This window comes from Heterodontus francisci, chromosome 3 (genome assembly GCF_036365525.1).
Source record: "Heterodontus francisci isolate sHetFra1 chromosome 3, sHetFra1.hap1, whole genome shotgun sequence".
Lineage (NCBI taxonomy): Eukaryota > Metazoa > Chordata > Chondrichthyes > Heterodontiformes > Heterodontidae > Heterodontus > Heterodontus francisci.
The window spans coordinates 142,438,069-142,461,619 of NC_090373.1; the positions used below are offsets into that span (position 1 = coordinate 142,438,069).

General features: G+C 47.3%; 1 protein-coding gene across 1 annotated transcript in view; it reads right to left on the reverse strand.

The window, feature by feature from the left end:
* The window catches only part of slc35a1 (solute carrier family 35 member A1), a 41,365-nt gene extending 19,791 nt beyond the window's left edge, over positions 1 to 21,574 (reverse strand). Inside the window, exons 1-3 of the mRNA XM_068026648.1 lie at positions 20,972 to 21,574; positions 14,962 to 15,139; positions 13,215 to 13,374 (exon numbers count right to left, since the gene is read on the reverse strand). Of these exons, the coding sequence (XP_067882749.1) occupies positions 13,215 to 13,374; positions 14,962 to 15,139; positions 20,972 to 20,981 (348 nt within the window). The 5' untranslated portion in view covers positions 20,982 to 21,574. The remainder of the gene's footprint in view (positions 1 to 13,214; positions 13,375 to 14,961; positions 15,140 to 20,971) is intronic.
* Positions 21,575 to 23,551: the final 1,977 nt, after the last annotated feature.

The following is a 23,551-nucleotide window of genomic DNA, read 5'->3' on the forward strand; positions in this document are numbered from 1 at the left end:
CTTCCACGTGGAACCTCATCAAAAACCTTCCGAAAATCCATATAGATTACATCATATGCACTACCCTCATCGGCCCTCCTTGTCATGTCCCCAAATAATTCAATCATTTTAGTCAGACAGAAATTTTCCTCAACAAATCCATGCTGACTGTCTTTGATTAATCCGTGTATTTGTACATGAAGAATGATCCTGTTGCTCAGAAATTTTTCCAATAATTTCCCGCCATTGAGGTTAGGCTGACTTGCTTATATTTACTCGGTCTATCCCTTTCTCCATTTTTAAAGAATGGTACAATGGTAGCTGTTCACCAGGCCAGTGGCATCACTGGTGTACAATACATCGCCATTGTGCGTAGAGATGCATTGGATAGCGATTCTTCTTCTTCTCCTCCCTCTCCCTCCTTGTCTCGAGAGACAATGGGTAAGCGCCTGGAGGTGGTCACTGGTTTGTGAAGCAGCGGCCGCAGTGGCAATAAAGGCCAATTGTAGAGTGACAGACTCTTCCACAGGTGCTGCAGATAAAATTAGTTGTCGGGGCTGTTACACAGTTGACTCTCCCCTTGCGCTTCTGTCTTTTTTCCTGCCAACTGCTAAGTCTCTTCGACTCGCCACTCTTTAGCCCCACCTTTATGGCTGTCCGCCAGCTCTGGCGATCACTGGCAACTGACTCCCACGACTTGTGATCAATGTCACAGGACTTCATGTCGCGTTTGCAGACGTCTTTAAAGCGGAGACATGGACGGCCGGTGGGTCTGATACCAGTGGCGAGCACGCTGTACAATGTGTCTTTGGGAATCCTGCCATCTTCCATGCAGCTCACATGGCCAAGCCATCTCAAGCGCCGCTGGCTCAGTAGGATGTATATGCTTGGGATGTTGGCCACCTTGTGGACTTCTGCGTTGGAGATACAGTCCTGCCACCTGATGCCAAGGATTCTCCGGAGGCAGTGAAGATGGAATGAATTGAGACGTCGCTCTTGGCTAACATACATTGTCCAGGCCTCGCTGCCATAGAGCAAGGTACTGAGGACACAGGCTTGATACACTTGGACATTTGTGTTCCATCTCAGTGCGCCATTTTCCCACACTCTCTTGGCCAATCTGGACATAGCAGTGGAAGCCTTTCCCATGCGCTTGTTGATTTCTGCATCGAGAGACAGGTTACTGGTGATAGTTGAGTCTAGGTAGGTGAACTCTTGAACCACTTCCAGAGTGTGGTCGCCGATATTGATGGATGGAGCATTTGACGTGCTGTCCCATGATGTTCGTTTTCTTGAGGCTGATGGTTAGGCCAAATTCGTTGCAGGCAGTCGCAATCCTGTCGATGAGTTTCTGCAGACACTCTTCAGTGTGGGATGTTAATGCAGCATAGTCAGGAAAGAGGAATTCCCTGATGAGGACCTTCCGTACTTTGGTCTTCGCTCTTAGACGGGCAAGGTTGAACAACCTGCCACCTGATCTTGTGTGGAGGAAAATTCCTTCTTCTGAAGACTTGAACGCATATGAGAGCAGCAGGGAGAAGATCCCAAACAGTGTAGGTGCGAGAACACAGCCCTGTTTCACACCACTCAGGATAGGAAAGAGGTCTGATGAGGCGCACTATGCTGAATTGTGCCTTTCATATTGTCATGGAATGAGGTGATGACACTTAGTAGCTTTGGTGGACATCTGATCTTTTCTAGTCGTCTGAAGAGACCACGTCTGCTGACAAGGTCAAAGGCTTTGGTGAGATCTATGTAAGCAATGTAGAAGGGCATCTGTTGTTCGCAGCATTTCTTCTGTAGCTGGCGAAGGGAGAACAGCATGTCAATGGTGGATCTTTCTGCTCGAAAGCCACACTGTGCCTCAGGGTAGATACACTCATCCAGCTACTGGAGCCTGTTTAAAACGACTCGAGCGAAGACTTTCCCCACTATGCTGAGCAGGGAGATTCCACGGTAGTTGCTGCAGTCACCGCGGTCACCCTTGTTCTTATAGAGGGCGGTGATATTGGCATCGTGCACGTCCTGTGGTACTGCTCCCTCATTCCAGCACAGGCAAAGCAGTTCACGGAGTGTTGAAAGTACAGCAGGCTTGGCACTCTTGATTATTTCAAGGGTAATGCCATCCTTCCCAGGGGCTTTTCCACTGGATAGAGAATCAATAGCATCACTGAGTTCCAATTTTGTTGGCTGTACGTCCAGCTCATCCATGGCTTGCAGAGACTGGGCTGCATCGAGGGCGCCATCAGTGACAACATTTTCCCTGGAGTACAGTTCTAGGTAGTGCTCCACCCAGCGGTCCATTTGCTAGCGTTGGTCAGTGATCGTGTCCCCTGATTTAGATAAAGGCAGGGGGGGGGGGGGGGCGATCTTCTTGATGGTTAGCCCAAAAGCTCTCTTAATGCCATCATACATTTCTCTGATGTTTCCGGTGTCAGAAGCCAGCTGAATATGACTGCATAGGTGTTGCCAGTAGCCATTTGCACAACACCTGGCTGTTCTTTGTGCAGCGCTTCTGGCTACTTTAAGTGCTACGGATGTTAATTCGCTGGGGGCTTTCCTGTAGTTCAACAGTTCAATGCGTTTAGCGGTTATGACAGGTTCCAGCTCTTCAAAGTGAGATTGAAACCAGTCTGCATTCTGCTTCTCACGTTTGCCATAGGTGATCACTGCTGAGTCATAGATGGCGTCTGCGATGTGAGCCCACTTGGTCTCTGCATCCCCTGTAGGAGTGTTTTGAAGGGCTTTTTCAAGTGAATTTAGAAACTTATGTAACAGCTGTGGACAAGAAATTCTGTTAGTGTTGATGCGCGGGCGGCCCTTCTGCTCAAAGCGATGCAGCTTCTTTGGTTTGAGTCTAACCTTGCTGCACACCAGGGAGTGGTCGGTGTCGCAGTCCGGACTGCAGAAGCCGCGTGTGATTTGGACACTGTTTAAAAAGGCTCGCCTTGTGACGATGAGATCCAGCTAGTGCCAACGACATAGGTAGGAAGAGAGATGGGGATTTAAGACAGAAATTTAGGGAGCTAGGGTGGAAGCTTAGAGCGAGAACAAACAGAGTTGTTATCTCTGGGTTGTTGCCCGTGCCACGTGATAACGAAGCGAGGAATAGGGAGAGAGAGGAGTTGAACACGTGGCTGCAGGGATGGTGCAGGAGGGAGGGTTTTGGTTTCCTGGATAATTGGGGCTCTTTCTGGGCTAGGTGGGACCTCTACAAACAGGATGGTCTTCACCTGAACCAGAGGGGTACCAATATCCTGGGGGGGAGGTTTGCTAGTGCTCTTCGGGGGGGTTTAAACTAATTCAGCAGGGGAATGGGAACCTAAATTGTAGTGCCAGCGTACAGGATGTTGAGAGTAGTGAGGTCAGGGATATGGTTACAAGGACGCAAGAGGGCACTGGCAAGTAAGAACCTGGTTTAAAGTGTGTCTATTTCAACGCCAGGAGCATCCGGAATAAGGTGGGTGAACTTGCAGCATGGGTTGGTACCTGGGATCTCGATGTAGTGGCCATTTCGGAGACATGGGTAGAGCAGGGGCAGGAGTGGATGTTGCAGATTCCGGGATTTAGATGTTTCAGTAAGAACAGAGAAGATGGTAAAAGAGGGGGGGGTGTGGCATTGTTAATCAAGGAGAGTATTACAGCGACAGAAAGGACGTTTGAGGACTCGTCTACTGAGGTAGTATGGGCTGAGGTTAGAAACAGGAGAGGTGAGGTTACCCTGTTGGGAGTCTTTTATAGACCTCCGAATAGTTCCAGAGATGTAGAGGAAAGGATAGCGAAGATGAATCTCGACAGGGGTGAGAGTAACAGGGTAGTTGTTATGGGGGACTTTAACTTTCCAAATATCGACTGGAAATACTATAGTTCGAGTACTTTAGATGGGTCAGTTTTTGTCCAGTGTGTGCAGGAGGGTTTTCTGACACAGTATGTAGACAGGCCAACCAGGGGCGATGCCACATTGGATTTGGTACTGGGAAATGAACCCGGCCAGGTGTTAGATTTAGATGTAGGTGAGCACTTTGCTGATAGTGATCACAATTCGGTTAGGTTTACCTTAGCGATGGGCAGGGACAGGTATATACCGCAGGGCAAGAATTATAACTGGGGGAAAGGAAATTATGATGCGATTAGGCAAGATTTAGGATGCGTAGGATGGGGAAGGAAACTGCAGGGGATGGGAACAATCGAAATGTGGAGCTTATTCAAGGAGCAGCTACTGCGTGTCCTTGATAAGTATGTACCTGTGAGGCAGGGAGGAGGTGTCGTGCGAGGGAGCCGTGGTTTACTAAAGAAGTTGAAGCGCTTGTCAAGAGGAAGAGGAAGGCTTATGTTAGGATGAGACGTGAAGGCTCAGTTAGGGCGCTTGAGAGCTACAAGCTAGCCAGGAAGGATCTAAAGGGAGAACTAAGAAGAGCAAGGAGAGGACACAAGAAGTCATTGGTGGATCGGATCAGGGAAAACCCTAAGGCTTTCTATAGGTATATCAGGAATAAAAGAATGACTAGAGTTAGATTAGGGCCAATCAAGGATAGTAGTGGGAAGTTGTGTGTGGAATCAGAGGAGATAGGGGAAGTGTTAAATGAATATTTTGCGTCAGTATTTACAGTAGAGAAAGAAAATGTTGTTGAGAATACTGAGATTCAGGCTACGATGCTAGATGGGATTGAGGTTCACAAGGAGGAGGTGTCAGCAATTTTGGAAAGTGTGAAAATAGATAAGTCCCCTGGGCCAGATGGGATTTATCCTAGGATTCTCTGGGAAGCCAGGGAGGAGATTGCAGAGCCTTTGTCCTTGATCTTTATGTCGGCATTGTCGACAGGAATAGTGCCGGAAGACTGGAGGATTGCAAATGTTGTCCCCTTGTTCAAGAAGGGGAGTAGAGACAGCCCTGGTAATTATAGACCTGGGAGCCTTACTTCGGTTGTGGGTAAAATGTTGGAAAAGGTTATAAGAGACAGGATTTATAATCATCTTGAAAAGAATAAGTACATTAGAGATAGTCAGCACGGTTTTGTGACGGGTAGGTCGTGCCTCACAAACCTTATTGAGTTTTTCGAGAAGGTGACCAAACAGGTGGATGAGGGTAAAGCAGTGGATGTGGTGTATATGGATTTCAGTAAGGCGTTTGATAAGGTTCCCCATGGTAGGCTATTGCAGAAAATACGGAAGTATGGGGTTGAAGGTGATTTAGAGCTTTGGATCAGAAATTGGCTAGCTGAAAGAAGACAGAGGGTGATGGTTGATGGCAAATGTTCATCCTGGAGTTTAGTTACTAGTGGTGTACCGCAAGGATCTGTTTTGGGGCCACTGCTGTTTGTCATTTTTATAAATGACCTGGAAGAGGGTGTAGAAGGGTGGGTTAGTAAATTTGCAGATGACACTAAGGTCGGTGGAGTTGTGGATAGTGCCGAAGGATGTTGTCGGGTACAGAGAGACATAGATAGGCTGCAGAGCTGGGCTGAGAGATGGCAAATGGAGTTTAATGCGGAAAAGTGTGAGGTGATTCACTTTGGAAGGAGTAACAGGAATGCAGAGTACTGGGCTAATGGGAAGATTCTTGGTAGTGTAGATGAACAGAGAGATCTTGGTGTCCAGGTGCATAAATCCCTGAAGGTTGCTACCCAGGTTAATAGGGCTGTTAAGAAGGCATATGGTGTGTTAGCTTTTATTAGTAGGGGGGTCGAGTTTCGGAGCCACGAGGTCATGCTGCAGCTGTACAAAACTCTGGTGAGACCACACCTGGAGTATTGCGTGCAGTTCTGGTCACCGCATTATAGGAAGGATGTGGAAGCTATGGAAAAGGTGCAGAGGAGATTTACTAGGATGTTGCCTGGTATGGAGGGAAGGTCTTACGAGGAAAGGCTGAGGGACTTGAGGTTGTTTTCGTTGGAGAGAAGGAGGAGGAGAGGTGACTTAATAGAGACATATAAGATAATCAGAGGGTTAGATAGGGTGGATAGTGAGCGTCTTTTTCCTCGGATGGTGATGGCAAACACGAGGGGACATAGCTTCAAGTTGAGGGGTGATAGATATAGGACAGATGTGAGAGGTAGTTTCTTTACTCAGAGTAGTAAGGGCGTGGAACGCCCTGCCTGCAGCAGTGGTAGATTCGCCAACTTTAAGGGCATTTAAGTGGACATGGGATAGACACATGGATGAAAATGGAATAGTGTAGGTCAGATGGTTTCACAGGTCGGCGCAACATCGAGGGCCGAAGGGCCTGTACTGCGCTGTAATGTTCTAATTCTAACAACGTGATCTTGGGTGCCTCCAAGAAACCTGGTGACAGGCTTTAGTATGAAAGAACGAGTTGGCGATGCAGAGGTTATGATAGGTACAGAATTCCAGCAGTCTCTATCCATTCTCATTCATCCTTCCAATGCCAAAGCACCCAAGGCAGGAGGGCCATGAGTCATGGTCGGCCCCAACCCTGGCATTAAAGTCCCCCAGCAGGAACAAATGTTCAGTATTGGGAATGCTACTAATGATATTATGGAGTTCCTTGTAGAACCGGTTTTTAACTTCAGTTGGGGAGCAGAGCGTTGGAGCATAAATGCTGAGTTGGTGTACTGGACCAGAGGCAGTGAGCAGTCGGATGGACAGTATGTGTTCCGAGCCATTTGAAGGTGGCTCAATCATGCTGAGCAAAGGGTTTCTGATGGCGAAGCCCACTCCATGCTGTCTTGGTTCTTCAGGATCCCTACCCTGCCAGAAGTGTAATCTTGCTCCCTTAGAGATCCGCTCGCAGGGAGCCATGTCTCCTGAAGTGCTGCGATGTCCACATTGAGTCTACTGAGCTCGTTGTTAATGATGGCGGTCTTCCGAGAATCATTGATTTGTGTAAGGTCTTCCGATAGGCCAGGACACATTGTTCTGATGTTCCAGCTTTCAAAACGAAGGGCTGGTACCTTCTTTCCTTTTTTTGTCGTGCTGTTTGGTGTGGTGTTACAGTCCACTTGTCGGGCAATGACCCTGAGCTCCAAACACCCATTGAAGCAGATGGACTGTGGCGGGACAGAACCTTACTGACCGGGGGCTGCCCGGTTTGAGGCGGGCGGTAGCTGTCCAGTGAGATGCGATGACCTCTCCCACCGACAAAGGCAACTCACGGCGCCCAATCTCTACGCCAATTGAGCTGGGCTTATAACCCGTAACTGCTGCCTTCCGTGTTGTTTTGTTCGCTGTGAGGCAACTATTGAGTGACCTCTCCATGGTGCATGCCTGGGCGGATGTGTGGAGGTTGTGAGTCGCTCAAGCGTCAAAACCCCCCTCTTGGCCTTCCTGGTGGGGTCCAAAGGAGTGCAGAGCACGACGTTTGGCACCGGTATGGCTGCAGGAACTGCCGGAAACATGCCAAGGGTGACATATGACTGCCTTTGGGGTTCTGCTCCGGATTTTCTGTTCGGGTTTACTCCCTCAGCCTTGGCCTCTCTCGAGACACCCACAAGGCAATGGGGTTGTTCAGGCCCCTGCTCAGGGACAGGAGCTAACAAGTAAGCTGTGTGATTTCATGGAGGGAAAGGGAAGAGGGGATGGGATGCGGGAGGAAGGGGGTGCAGTGGATGCTGGGGGAGGGGGGGGCGGGGGTGGGAGGAAGGGGCTGTGGGGGGGTGGGGGGGGGGGGGGAGGGGGGAAAAAAAAGGGGGGAGGCATCTGGCGGGGGTCGCGACCCTGGTGAGCGGGCCAGCACGCAGCCTGCACGCAGCCTGCACGGCCTCAATATCAGCGTCCTCCAGGCTGACGCTGCGCTCGTGGTCGCCATCCAGCTCACGGTGGAGCTTCTTTCCCGGCTCCCAGCAGCGACAGCGGAAGGAATCCGACTGAGGCCGGATTGATGCCCTGAGCCTCGACGACCGCCTCATGGGCACATGGGGCAACCTTTCATGTCCCTGGCCAGCGCCGTCCAGGTGAGCGTCGTTCACATAGTGACCGCACCAGGACGAGTAGAATTCCTTCACAATCAATATATTCCTCTAGATTTTCTGTAGCATTGAGCCCTCGGTATGTCGTAAACTCCCCTTCTTTTCCTTTATCCTCTCCTTTACACCCCTTGACATCCAGGGGACTCTGGATTTTTTAGTCTCATCCTTTTTCTTTAAAGGAACATATCTGAACCCACACTATCTCTTCCTTGAATGCCTCCCACTGATCTGGCACTGATTTCCTTCAAGATGCTGTTTCAAGTCCACTTTAGCTAAATCAAACCTCCACTTAGCAAAATTAGCTTTTCCTCAATTGAGAACTTTTACTCCTAGTATATCTTTCTCCTTTTGCGTGACTGCCTTAAGTGTAACTGAATTATGATCACTTCCATCAAAGTGCTCCCCAACTGATGCCCCTTCCACATGCCCAGTTTCATTCCCTAAAACTAAGTCCAGAAACTCTTGGTTGGACTTTATGTACTGGCTAAAAGAAGTTCTTAAAATGCATTTCTAGAATTCAGCTCCCTCGGTGCCTTTCACACTAATTCTATCCCAGTTAATTAAGGTAGATGAAATCCTCCACTATTACAGCCCTTTATTTCACTTCTCCGAGATTTGCCAATATATTGGCTCTTCTATCTCCCTCTGACTGTTTAGTGGTCTATAGTACACACCCAGTAACGTGATTGCCTTTTTTCATTCTTCAGTTCAACCCATATGGTCTCATTTTATGATCCTTCTACCATATCATCCCTCCTCTCAGCTATAATTGTTTCCATAAATTATATTAATTTTAATATAATATACTGCAACCCCTGCTCCTTTTTTATCCCCCCTTTCTCATCTGAAAACCCTGTAACCAGGAATGTTGAGCTGCAATTCCAGCCCTTCTTTCAGCCATGTTGCAGTAATAGCTTTATCATACTCCCATGTGTCAATCTGTGCTCTCAGCTCACCTGCCTTATTCCCTAGATTTCTTGCATTGAAGTATAGACCATTTAGCACTGCCAAACTTCCTTGTTGTCTATTTTCTACTCCTTGTTTCCTCTGCCTTCCAAACACACTTACTAATTTTCTGCTTCCATTTCCAACTTTTCTTCTCTCCCTTCTGAATCTACTCTCAGGTTCCCAACCCTCGCAAAACTAGTTTAAACCCTCCCTAATAGCACTCACAAAACCCCTTGTGGATATTGGTCCCGGCCCTGTTGAGGTGTAATCTGTTCGGCTTGTACAGATCCCACTCCCCAGAGGCAGTCCCAATGCCTCAGGAATCTAAAGCCCTCCCTTCTGCACCATCTTTCCAGCCACGTATTAAGAACATAGAACAGTACAGCACAGTACAGGCCCTTCGGCCCACGATGTTGTGCCGAACCTTTAACCTACTCTAAGATCAAACTAACTACCTACCCTTCATTCTACTATCATCCATGCACCTATCCAAGAGTCGCTTAAATGCCCCTAATGTATCTGCTTCTACTACCACTGCTGGCAGCGCATTCCACGCACCCACCACTCTCTGTGATAAGAACCTACCTCTGACATCTCCCCAAAAACTTCCTCCAATCACCTTAAAATTATGCCCTCTGGTGATAGCCCTTTTCACCCTGGGAAAAAGTCTCTGACTATCCACTCTATCTATGCCTATCATCTTGTACCCCTCTGTCAAGTCACCTCTCATCCTTCTTCGTTCCAATGAGAAAAGCCCTAGCTCCCTCAATCTTTCTTCGTAGGACATGCCCTCCAGTCCAGGCAGCATCCTGGTAAATCTCCTCTGCACCCTCTCTAAAGCTTCCACATCCTTCCGATAATGAGGCAACCAGAACTGAACACAATATTCCAAGGGTGGTCGAACCAGGGCCTTATAGAGCTACAGCATAACCTCGTGGCTCTTAAATTCAATCCCCTTGTTAATGAAAGCCAACACACCATACGCCTTCTTAACAACCCTATCAACTTGGGTGGCAACTTTGAGCGATCTATGGACATGGACCCCAAGATCCCTCTGTTCCTCCACACTACCAAGAATCCTGTCTTTAAGCCTGTATTCTGCATTCAAATTCGACCTTCCAAAATGAATCACTTCACACTTTTCCAGGTTGAACTCCATCTGCCACTTCTCAACCCAGCTCTGCATCCTGTTAACGTCCCGTTGCAACCGACAACAGCCTTCCACACTATCCACAACTCCAGCAATCTTCGTGTCATCGGCAAGCTTGCTAACCCAGCCTTCCACTTCCTCATCCAAGTCATTTATAAAAATCACAAAGAGCAGAGGTCCCAGAACAGATCCCTGCGGAACACCACTGGTCACCGAGCTCCAGGCTGAATACTTTCTATCTACTACCACCCTCTGACTTCTATGGGCCAGCCAATTTTGTAACCAGACAGCCAACTTTCCCTGTATCCCATGCCTCCTTACTTTCTGAATGAGCCTACCATGGGGAACCTTATCAAACGCCTTGCTAAAATCCATATACACCACATCCATTGCTCTTCCTTCAGCAATGTGTTTTGTCACATCTTCAAAGAATTCAGCAAGGCTTGTGAGGCATGACCTGCCCCTCACAAAGCCATGCTGACTGTCTCTAATCAAACCATGCTTTTCCAAATAATCATAAATCCTGTCTCTCAGAATTCTCTCCAATAATTTGCCCACTACCGACGCAAGACTGACTGGTCTATAATTCCCAGGGTTATCCCTATTCCCTTTCTTGAACAAGGGAACAACATTTGCCACCCTCCAATTATCCGGTACTACTCCAGTGGACAGCGAAGACGCAAAGATCATCGCCAAAGGCGCAGCAATCTCTTCCCTCGCTTCCCGTAATATCCTTGGGTATATCCCATCTGGCCCCGGGGACTTATCTGTCCTCATATCATTCAAAATTTCCAGCACATCCTCCCTCTTAACCTCAACCTGTTCGAGCATATCAGCCTGTTCCACGCTGTCCTCACAAACGACCAGGTCCCTCTCACTAGTGAATACTGAAGCAAAGTATTCATTTAGGACCTCACCTACCTCCTCCGACTCCAGGCACAAGTTCCTTCCACTATCCCTGATCGGCCCTACCCTCACTCTGGCCATCCTCTTGTTCCTCACATAAGTGTAGAACGCCTTGGGATTTTCCTTAATCCTACCCGCCAAGACTTTTTCATGTCCCCTTCTAGCTCTCCTAAGTCCATTCTTCAGTTCCTTCCTGGCTACCTTGTAACCCTCTAGAGCCCTGTCTGATCCTTGCTTCCTCAACCTTAAGTAAGCTTCTTTCTTCCTCTTGACTAGCTGTTCCACATCTCTTGTCATCCAAGGTTCCTTCACCCTACCATCCCTTCCCTGCCTCATCGGGACAAACCTATCCAACAGTGGCAGCAAGTGCTCCCTAAACAACCTCCACATTTCTGTCATGCATTTCCCTGAGAACATCTGTTCCCAATTTATGCTCCCCAGTTCCTGCCTAATAGCATTGTAATTCCCCCTCCCTCAATTAAATATTTTCCCATCCTGTCTGCTCCTGTCCCTCTCCATGACTATAGTAAAGGTCAGGGAGTTGTGATCACCATCACCGAAATGCTCTCCCACCGCCCGAATATATAGGTTTACTTACCCAGCAGTCCCCTTGTCCGCCGAAACAAAAGGTAAGTTATTTTAAACTGAAACTCACCTTCCCAGCTGACACCTCGCTTGCACTATCGCTGCTTCAGAAAAAGCTGTTGCAACAAAAATTCATCAGCTCTGTCTTCCTATTTCTGCACTCACCAGTATGCGGCACCAGGAGTAATCCAGAGATTTCTACCTTTGAGGTCCTGCTTTTCAGTCTTTCTCCTAGCTTCCAAAGTTCTGCCTGCAAGACCTCATCCCTCTTTCTGCCTGTGTCATTGGTGCAGATATGGACCATGCCATCTGGCTGTTCAGCGTCCCCCCTGAGAATGTCATGTAGCCACAGAGTGACTTCCTTGACCCTGCCACCAGGGAGGCAACATACCATCCTGGAGTCACCTCTGCGGTCGCAGAAGCACCTGTCTGTTCCCCTCACCATCCTTGGACAGCACCTTCCAAACCCTCAACCTCTACCACCTAGAAGGACAGGGACAGCAGATGCATGGGAATACCACCACCTGCAAGTTCTCCACCAAGCCACACACCATCCTGACTTGGAACTATATGGCCGTTCCTTCACTGTCGCTGGGTCAAAATCCTGGAACTCCCTTCCTAACAGCACTCTGGGTGTACCTACCCCACATGGACTGCAGCAGTTCAAGGCGGCAGCTCACCACCACCTTCTCAAGGACAATTAGGGATGGGCAATAAATGCTGGCCTAGCCAGCGACGCCCACATCCCAGGAACATATATTTAAAAAAAATCCCCTACCACTATTGCTCTTCCATTCTTCTACCTCCCTACCAGTGCAGCTGAGTCACCCATAGTGTCGTAGACTTGGCTCTGCCTGCACTGTCCAGAGAAACCATCATTCTCATCTGTATTCAGAATTGACTACTAGTTAGAATGTGAAATGCACTCCGGGGACTCCTGCACTAACTGCCTAGCGGTCACTCATTCCCTCTCTGCCTGCACTCTCTTAAGCAATCAGACATGTTAATTTACAAGGACTTGACTCCTCACTCAGGCATGATTACAGAGACACTGGGCACACCCCAGGACCTTTCTCAAGTATCCGCTGACCATAGGTAACAGCGTCTGTCCGCAGGCTAGTCGTCAGGACAGGCAACATCACAGCCAAGCCAGATATCATTCTCCCCACACATCACACTTTGCGCAGGGGCTGCCAAACACCAAATAGAAACAAAAACCCTGGCTTATTTTCTCCTGGAACCAAGGCCAACTGCAGCACCCTTGCTGAGATTAGTTTTCATCTGTTTCATTAAAATCCCTTTTATCTGAGGCCTGGTGCTGCCAATGCACTTTGCCTTCAATTAAACCAAGCAAGTCTCAACTCAGCTGTGCCATCGCAAGGTAGTGAGCATAAGTCAGACACTTCTTTGCAAGGTGAAAAAAGGACAGTGATCAAACCACTTCTCAGGCTATTATGCAACTCCATATAGCCACTTGAAGACCACCTATTCAGCAAACAATGGAATGAGATTTACAGCATGGAAAGGAGGCCATTGGGTGCATTGCATCTATGCTGTCTCTCTAGAACTATCCACTCAACCCCATTCTTCTGTCCTTTTGCTGTAAGCTTTTTGATTTTGTAATGCATTAAATAGTAAAAGAAATGTAATATGTACACCACAGGGATAACACAAATTGTTTGATAAAGACTTTGTGATCAGAGTATCCAAATAGTCATTACCTGATACACTGCTGCATCCAAATTACTAAGTGCCACAAAAGCCATATTGTTCTGAACAGCGTACACTAAAGATGGGACACTGAGCTTCAGCAATTCTCTGGGACTCCTCAGTATATGCTCATACAATGTTGACATCAACCTACTCAAACTCCCCGTGTCCCTTAGGAAGAAAAGAATAAAAGTAACGCAGCATGTTAAATCACCACAAGTAACTAAAAAGATATTGACTCAGGCTTTCTGCCCCCTCCCTGCGCATCAAGGGTAAATGGAGCTAAAAAAAAATGGTGAGCTGGGAATGTGCTCTGCTGTACCCCTGCTGCGCTATTCAAAGACCAGTCCGAAAGGTATGAGATACTTAGGTCAGTGGGCACCTGCACACTACAGGACACTGAAGGAAACACTCTGCTTTTTCTGTTTGAATGGTAAACACCGCGACCGATGTTTGGGCCCCCAGGGTCCATCGTTCAAAGGTTGGCAGAGGAGGTTTCAGCAAAATGGAGGAGACTCTGAGGGTGGTCACACACAGGCCTCATCACTAAATGCAGACATTTGCAAAGACACTTTTCTTCAAGCAGCCCAGCAAAAGCCTCTTCCTCCTAATGCACAAACCACCCCGAGACCTTCCTCCACAGTCTGGTGTCACTCCTAGTGAAGGGCAATTCTTGCTAACATTTGAGAAGGATGGAAATCCCAGTCTACTAGAGTTATCCACCCAAACTGGATGTTCTGGCCGCTGTGTTCCATACATATGTTGTCCAAGTGCAAGAGAATTATAAATAAAGCCAGGAGGTTGCCTATGTTGCACATGTGCCTGATGCTCCACGTGAACACTCACTGCAATCACCAATATGTTCAGCATTTTGTTCCATGACTGGAAATTGCAATACATCAGCCACAAATCTCAAGAACTGCTAAGAATTAGCAGCCAGAAGGTCAATTTCACCTGCAGGTCAACAATTAATCCCCAAATTACTCTGATTCTCGAAAGCCGTTCTTGTGGCCTTGAACTATGGAAGCATAAATAGTATGTGATGTGTCAATGCTAAGTATGGACTGCAGCAAAATGTACTGCGAAAATAAGGGGCCTTCAAAACAACAGGTTTCTAGCCACCTAGTCCATCACAGACTATGCACTGCAGGAAATGTGGCAACCACATGGCATACGTGTTAACGCAGCATCTGACAATCTGACCAAGTCTAAAATGTTGGGAGTTCAAACTCCACTCTGGGCCTTCAGTACATAAACTAGACTGACCCTCCAGTGCAACAAACAAGGAACATTGCATTGCGTACAGTGTTAAACTGCTTGCCAGCTCCAGTGGTTCATGCGGATGTGAAAGATCCCATGGCACTACTCAAAAAGCTGGTACTTCCACTATCCTGGCCAACATTCTTCCCTTAACCACGGTCAAAAACAGATCAACAAGTTATTAATTTTAATCCCATTTGTGGATTCTTCCCTTGTACAATAACCTTGCCACATTTGCTTACAGTCATGACATTTTAAAGTAATTTACTGCATAGAAATTCTTCCTAGAGTTGTGATTAGGTACTTTATAAATTTGGGTCTGTTTCTACCATCACTCAATACAACAAAGCAGACTTATGTAGTGTAATGTTTACAATGACAAGGAATTATTCTACATAAGTGTATGCAACAAAAGCACTACAGATCTTCCTATTCACAAATCAGTATTACAATACAGTACATGCTTTGCAAATATGAGATAATAGATTTCACACATACCTTGTTAACATACCTAAACTCAGAATTAGTTTGATGACTTCAGTGATGCAAACAGCAGTGGTTGCAAAATACATCTCTGTTAAGACTGTCCTCGTGTACCGCAATACCACTGTATAGGTAGCAGCCACAAGCGTCATTACTGTCAAGCAGTACACTTTAAACAGTAAGCTGACATTCTCTGAAAGATAAAAGGAAAAATAGGTCTCTAAAAACTTGTAAGAAACAGAAAAAACCGGCAGGACTACAAAAGGTAGATATGATGTGGGAAGTCATTCAACCAAAACCAGCTTGTTCATCCAGTGACACTGATGTTATCCCTATGTTTTGAAAGCATTAGTGATTTATTTCCTCCTCTGCCCTACTGATTCCACATTGCGATCATTCTTTTTCCAAGCTTACCTGTTCCCCTCCTTTCATGACCTTTAAGAAATCCCCTCTTTTTTTTTATATAGAGATACAGCACTGAAACAGGCCCTTCGGCCCACCGAGTCTGTGCCGACCAACATCCACCCATTTATACTAACCCTACAGTAATCCCATATTCCTTATCATCGACCTATACTAGGGGCAATTTACAACGGCCAATTTACCCATTACCTGCAAGTCTTTTGGATGTGGGAGGAAACCGGAGCACCCGGCGTAAACCCACGCAGACACAGGGAGAACTTGCAACACATGCTTTTAAGGCTGAATTGACCAAGCTTTTTCACCCTCCACACTGCCCGCCACCACCACCCTCCCCAGTTTCTTTCTCATAAATCCATTGGGAAGCAGTGATAATGTCACTGGACTAGCAATCTGGAGACCCAGGCTAATGCTCTGGGGACACGGGTTCAAATCCCATCATGGCAGCAGGTGCGATTTAAATTTGATAAATAAAATCTGGCATTAAAAAAGCTAGTCTCAGTCAAGAAACCATTGTCAGTTGTCATAATAACCCATCTGGTTCACTAAAGGCTTTTGGGGAAGGAAAACTACCTGGTCTGATCTACATGTGACTCCAGACCCACAGCAATATGGCTGACTCTTAACTGCCCGAGCAAGCCACTCAGTTGTACCAAACCGCTGGAGAAAAGTCAAAGGAATGAAACCGGACGGACCACCTGGCATCAACAATAGCAAACCCAGCCCTGTCGACCCTACCTGCATTTGACCCTGACTAACATTGGCGGGGGGGGGGGGGTGCTTGTGCCAAAATTGAGACAGCTGTCCCACAGACTAGTCAAGCAACAGCCTAAACAGTCATACTCACAGAATCATACCTTACAAAGTCCCAGACCATCACCACCAGAGGTGGCAGCACAGTGGTACAGAGTCGGGAAGGAGTTGCCCTGGGCGTCCCCAACATTGACTCAGGACCCCATGATGTCTCATGGCATCAGGTCAAACATGGGCAAGGAAACCTTCTGCTGATTACCACCTACTGCCCCCCCTCAGCTGATGAGTCAGTACTTCTCCATGTTGAACAGCACTTGGAGGAAGCACTTAGGGTGGCAAGGGCACAGAAAGTACTCTGGGTGGGGGATTTCAATGTCCATCACCAAGTGTGGCTCGGCAGCACCACTACTGACCGGGCTGGCCCAGTCCTAATAGACATAGCTGCTAGACTGGGTCTGCGGCAGGTGGTGAGAGAGCCAAGAGAGAAAAACCTACTTGATCTCATCCTCACCAATCTGCCTGTCACTGACACATCTGTCCACGTCAGTATTGGTAGGAGTGACCACCAAACAGTCCTTGTGGATGTCTAAGAGCGAAGACCAAAGTACGGAAAGTCCTCATCAGGGAACTCCTCTTTGCTGATGATGCTGCATTAACATCTCACACTGAAGAGTGTCTGCAGAGACTCATCGACAGGATTGCGGCTGCCTGAAACAAATTTGACCTAACCATCAGCCTCAAAAAAACAAACATCATGGGACAGGACGTCAGAAATGCTCCATCCATCAATATCGGCGACCACGCTCTGGAAGTGGTTCAAGAGTTCACCTACCTAGGCTCAACTATCACCAGTAACCTGTCTCTCGAAACAGAAATCAACAAGCGCGTGGGAAAGGCTTCCACTGCTATGTCCAGACTGGCCAAGAGAGTGTGGGAAAATGGCACACTGACACGGAACACAAAAGTCCGAGTGTATCAGGCCTGTGTCCTCAGTACCTTGCTCTAAGGCATCGAGGCCTGGACAACGTTTGTCAGCCAAGAGCGACGTCTCAATTCATTCCATCTTCGCTGCCTCCGGAGAATCCTTGGCATCAGGTGGCAGAACCGTATCGCCAACACAGAAGTCCTCGATGCAGCCAACATCCCCAGCTTATACACCCTACTGAGCCAACGGCGCTTGAGATGGCTTGGCCATGTGAGCCACATGGAAGATGGCAGGATCCCCAAGGACACATTGTACAGCGAGCTCGTCACTGGTATCAGACCCACCGGCCGTCCATGTCTCCGCTTTAAAGATGTCTGCAAATGCGACATGAAGTCCTATGACATTGATCACAAGTCGTGGGAGTCAATTGCCAGTGATCGCCAGAGCTGGCGGGCAGCCACAAAGGCGGGGCTAAAGCGTGGAGAGTCGAAGAGACTTAGCAGTTGGCAGGAAGACAGAAGTGCAAGGGGAGAGCCAACTGTGTAACAGCCCCGATAACCAATTTTATCTGCAGCTCCTGTGGAAGAGTCTGTCACTCTAGAATTGGCCTTTATAGCCACTCCAGGCGCTGCTTCACAAACCACTGACCACCTCCAGGCGCTTACCCATTGTCTCCCGAGACAAGGAGGCCAAAGAAGACCACCAAACAGTCCTTGTGGAGACGATGTCCCATCGTTACATTCTGGATACCCACCATTGTATTGTGCGGCACTATTAACATGCCAAATGGGATAGATTTCAAATAGATGTGGCAAATCAAGACTGGGCATCCATGAAGTGCTGTGGGTCATCAGCAGAATTGTATTCAACCACAATTTGCCTGGCATATCCCCCACTCTACCATTACCATCAAGCCGGGGGACCAACCCTGGTTCAATGATGACTGCAGGATGGCATGCCAGGAGCAGCACCAGGCATACCTAAAAATGAGGTGTCAGCCTGTTGAAGCGACAAAACAGGCCTATTTGTATGCCAAACAGTGGAAGTAGCTTGCGACAGACAGAGCTAAGCGATCCCATAACCAACGGATCAGATCTCAGCTCTGCAGTTGTGCCACATCCAGGCGTGAATGGTGGTGGACAATTAAACAACTAATAGGAGGAGGAGGCTCCATAAATATCCCCATCCTCAATGATGGGGGAGTCCAGCACCTCAATACAAAAGTCAAGGCTGAAGCATTTGCAACAATCTTCAGCCAGAAGTGCCAAGTGGATGATCCAACCTGGCCTCCTCCTGACGTCCCCAGCACTGGATGCTGCAAAGGCTCTGAGCTCTGACAACATTCTGATAATAGTACTGAAGACGTGTGCTCCTGAACTGGCCGCACACCTAGCCACGCTGTTCCAGTTCAGCTACAACACTATCGTCCACCCAACAATGCGAAAAATTGCCCAGGTAACGTCCTGTACACAAAAAGCAGGACAAATCCAACTCAGTCAATTACACCCTATCAGTCTACTCTCGCTTATCAGCAAAGTGATGAAAGTGGTCATTGACAGTGCTACCAAGCTGCACGCTCAACAATAACCTGCTCACGGACGCTCAAGTTTCGGATCCGACAGGGCCACTCAGCTCCTGACCTCATTACAGCCTTGGTCCAAACATCAACAAAAGAGCTGAACTCAAGAGGTGAGGTGAGAGTGATCACTCTTGACATCAAGGCAGCATTTGCCCAAGTATGGCATCAAGGAGCCCTAGCAAGACTGGAGTCAATGGGATTCAGGGGGGAAACTCTCCACTGGTCAGAATCATATCTAGTTGGAGCCAATCATCTCAGGCCTAGGACATCACTGTAGGTGTTCCTCAGGGTAGTGTCCTAGGCCCAACCATCTTCAGCTGCTTCAATGACCTTCCCTCCATCATAAAGTCAGAAGTGAGGATGTTTGCTGATGATTGCACCATGTTCAACAACATTTGCGACTCCTCAATTAATGAAGCAGTCCATGCCCAGATGCACCAAGACCTGGACAATATCCAGGCTTAGGCTGATAAGTGGCAAGTAACATTTGCGGCACACAAGTGCCAAGCAATGGCAATCTCGAACAAGAGAGAATCTAACCATCTCCCCTTGATATTCAATGGCATTACCATCGCTGAATCCCCCACTAGCAACATCCTGGGGTTACCATTGACCAGAAACTAAACAGGACTAGCCACATAAATACTGTGGTTACAAGAGCAGGTCAGAGGCTAGGAATTCTGTAGCAAGTAACTCACCTCCTGACTCCCAAATCTCTGTCCAACATCTACAAGGCACAAGTCAGGAGTTGATGGAATACTCTCCACTAGCCTGGATAGGTGCAGCTCCAAGACTCAAGAAGCTCAACACCATCCAAGATAAAGCAGCCCGCTTGATTAGCATCCCATTCACCACCTTCAACACCGATGCACAGAGGCAGCAGTGTGTACTAGCTACAATATGCATCACAGCAATTCACCAAGGCTCCTTCGACAGCACCTTCCAAACCCGTGACCTCTAACACCTGGAAGGACAAGGGCAGCAGATGCATGGAACACCACCATCTGCAAGTTCCCCTCCATGCCACACACCATTCTGACTTGGAACTGTCGCTGGGTCAAAATCCTGGAACTCCCTTCCTAACAGCACTGTAAAGCCTGGCTACCCGACCGAACCGGACCAAACCTGACTACACGTGTCGGGTTTGGATCATGTCGGCTCTCTATTCTGCGTCTAGCATTCGGGCTCAGGTCGGGTTGGGCTGGTCGGTACTGTTTTGTCTCATATTGTTTTCATTTTAATCTACGATTTTTATCTGTTTCAATAATATGTTTGCTACTTTCGGGTCAGGTTGGACATTTAAAAAAAATTAAAGGACTCAGGCCCGGGTTGGGTTCAGGTTGTCTGTTGTCAGGTCGGGCCCAGGTCAGGTTTCAATTTTCTACCCGAGCCAGGCTTTACAACACTGTGAGTGTATCTACACCACATGGACTGCAGCAGTTCAAGAAGGCAAATGCAATTAGGGATGGGGCAATAAATGCTGGCCTAACCAGCGACGCTCACATCCCATGAACGAATTTTTAAAAATTTGTTGTCCCACACTAATGTATAGATGGATGAACAACAAACGAAATCTTTAAAAACTCCTTTGGCAATATTTATACCTCTGCCCCTTAGCTCTTTGTCAAAATTATTAATACCAGGGGCACAGATTTAAGGTAGAAGGATTCGAGGGAACAGGAGGAAAAACTTTTTCACCTTGGAGGGTGGGGAGTGTCTGGAATTCACTGCCGGGATCAGTGGTGGAGGCAGAAACCCTCAATTCGTTTAAAACGTACCTGGACCCGCATCTGAAGTGCGGTAAACTGCGAGGCTATGGACCTGGTGCAGGAAGGTGGGATTAGATTGAACGACTAGTTTTTTTCAGCCGACACAGAAACAATGGGCTGAATGGCCTCCTTCTGTGCCGTCACTTTTCAATGGTTCTACTCCAACGATTCAACACCATTCTTTCTACCCTTTCCCATAGCGAGAATTCCTCCTAACCTGTGCTCAACACCTTCCCAAAGCAGTACAGCCTCAAAAATCAATCTAGGAACTCGAGTGCGGGGGAAAAAAGTGAGCCAGCTTCATCCATCGGTGTTCAACAGTGTGCCTCATCAGTGATTTCGGCAATAACATGTATAAAAACAAATATAAACACATACAACACTATACAGCACCGGAATGACCTGCGTTCACCTTAAGCAAACACTAGAATGTGATAATACTTGTCTCAGGATATAGAGCCTCAAAATACTTAAAGTAACATTTATCTCAATTCTGGTGCGGATCACTCACTTGTAACCAAATAAAATGCATTATGCACTTAAAAGCAAAAGTATATTGAATCCGACATGTCTGCTTACCGGTAGCCATCTTAACGCGCTGAAAACAGTGTTATGTGTGCGGTGTGCAGATGCACTGAAGAGCAGCCAGACTTTGTCCTGCCCGCTCACGTCTAGCCCCGGAACCGTGACGCAGTCAGAAGGACAATTGAAAAGAATCCGAACGCTCCGGGCAGCGTTCCAAATGGAACATTCAACAAATTCCGACCCGCACCACTCCTCGGGGCGGAATCTTCTGAGACCCGCGGAGGCGGGACCGGGTTGGTGCGTTGCCGCCTCTGAGCGACGGGTGACTTATTGGTGGCAATTCACTGGCCATTTGGGGACGAAGCCGCGATTTCATCTACAGACGGGCCTCACGCTGCAAGAGAAGCCCAGCGGTTAGAGGCAGCCGTCTATTACCGCTCTCTTCCCGCCTCCCACTCCATAGTCATGGCCTGGCAATTGTGGCCACAAATAATTTTTAATCATTTGCGGCAAACTCGTTCTCTAGCCTGCTGCAGCAACGTTCACCTCTCCCAGACATCACTGCAGACCCTCCTATTGTGCTAACCAGGTGCCTTTTCCACCCACCGCCCTTAATTAGATGGTGCTCTTCGAGGCAGAGTCATAATTGGCCGCCTCCAGTAAGATCAGGGCAGTGGGTGTAGTATAAGGATGGAAAGGGTTAATACCGGACTGTGAGAGCAGCCCCTCCCACTGCCCAAGCAATGGACTTGAGAAGAAGGTATAGCAGCATGAAGGATGCTAGCTTAGGTGGCTTGCAAAGAGTGTATATAGTAACTAAATAATAGAGTTGTTAGTTAACCTTTACCGGAGTCTTAAGTCTTTTTCTAGAAAACCCTACAACGCTCCTAATACACCCCAACAATGGAACATGGTGGCAATAGTGAAAATGACCAGGAGAATTTGAAAATCTTACCTTTGGAAGAAACCCCAGGGAAACAACAAAGAAATATAAAGTTAAATACTGGCCCGGTATGGTAAGAAAACTACTTACCGACAGAAGAGGCTGTGAAGAGCTCTGCAGCGTCTCTGACCGCAACACAGCAGCGTGGGGCTCTGCAACGGTACTTCCAGCACATCTAGCGGTCGGGACAGTGTCTTCATGCCGGATGATGATCCAGGGTCGGTGAGACAGTGAAACTGGCCATTTGTTTTAATGGGCAACTGGAATAAAAATCAAATGCAGAATGCAATCTCTGTTGAATCGGCGACTAGGGAGGTGAGTGTACTCGGCAGCCATTGCTCAGCCTCGCCAAGGAGAAAAAAACATGGTAATCATTGGAAAGCTTGGGAGAGTCCCAACCAGGACGTCAACACCTCGAGGCAAGCCTGAAAAATTTAAAAGTAAAGGGGAACACCCTAGCAAAGCCTAGCAAACAAAAGGAAGCAATATGGATCCAAAATTGGGAATGCCTGAAAGTTTCTAGAATCAAAAAGGTCCCAATCAGGTCAAAAAATGGCTAGAATGGAGAAAAAGTTTCTTAAGGTTCAAAACTGCTTCTCAACTCCATACCAAATCTGAATAGGAGCAAGTGAACACCCTCCTGTATTCAGTAGGAGCGATAGCGGACAGCATAATTGACCAACAAGGGATCAACGAGGCTACCGATAAATTTGAAGAGGTACTCCAAGCCTTTGATAAATATTTTAATCTTCGTACCAATAAAATCTTGGAAAGAGCCAAATTTAATAAGTGGGTGCAGATGATTGGTGAATCTCTAGACTCCGATATTAATTACCTGTATAGATTGGCAGAAGGTTGCGAATATGGGAAATTAAAGGCAAAATCAGAAACAGGATAGTTATCAGCATAGCGGATGAATCTTTGTCAGACCTGTTGCAACCCAAGGAAGACCTAACACTGGAAAAGGCTATTCAAATTGTAAGACAGACCGGAGTTTTTTGAGGATGTTGTTAACAGAATTGATAAAAGGGAGTCAGTGGACGTAGTATACTTGGATTTTCAAAAAGCTTTTGATAAAGTGCCCCACAGGAGGTTGGTTAGCAAAATTAAAGCACATGGGATAGGAGGTAATATACTGGCATGGATTAAGGATTGGTTAACAGGCAGAAAGCAGAGAGTAGGAATAAACGGGTCATTCTCATGTTGGCAGGCTGTGACAAGTGGGGTAGCAGAGGGATCAGTGCTTGGGCCCCAGCTGTTCACAATATTGTTACGACCAGGTGAAAAAGGTGTCTAGGGGTCTTTTACTGTCTTCACCTGATCTTATTGTAACAGGGTTTTATTTTTAAACAGTGTTTTGAGCTCTCCTTTTGGGAATCCATGTTCACAACTTTCCAATTATAAGGCAAAGAAACAAGCAAGAACAGGCTTTCTGAAGTTTAAAGAAGAAAGATGAAATTTATTAAACCTTAAACTTAAACTCTCATACGGTTCACGCCTACGAATATATGACGCACCCACGCTACCATGCACACGTGATACATGCATGCAAGTAGGGACAGAAAAGTGAAGAAAAGATAAGTATAACAGTTTGAGGCAATATCTTGTTATTGTTTTTCAAGCTTGCTGTAGTCCTTGATTAAAGATATGGTCTTGCATTTCGCTGGGGCCCAGTATTCTTCGGAAACCTT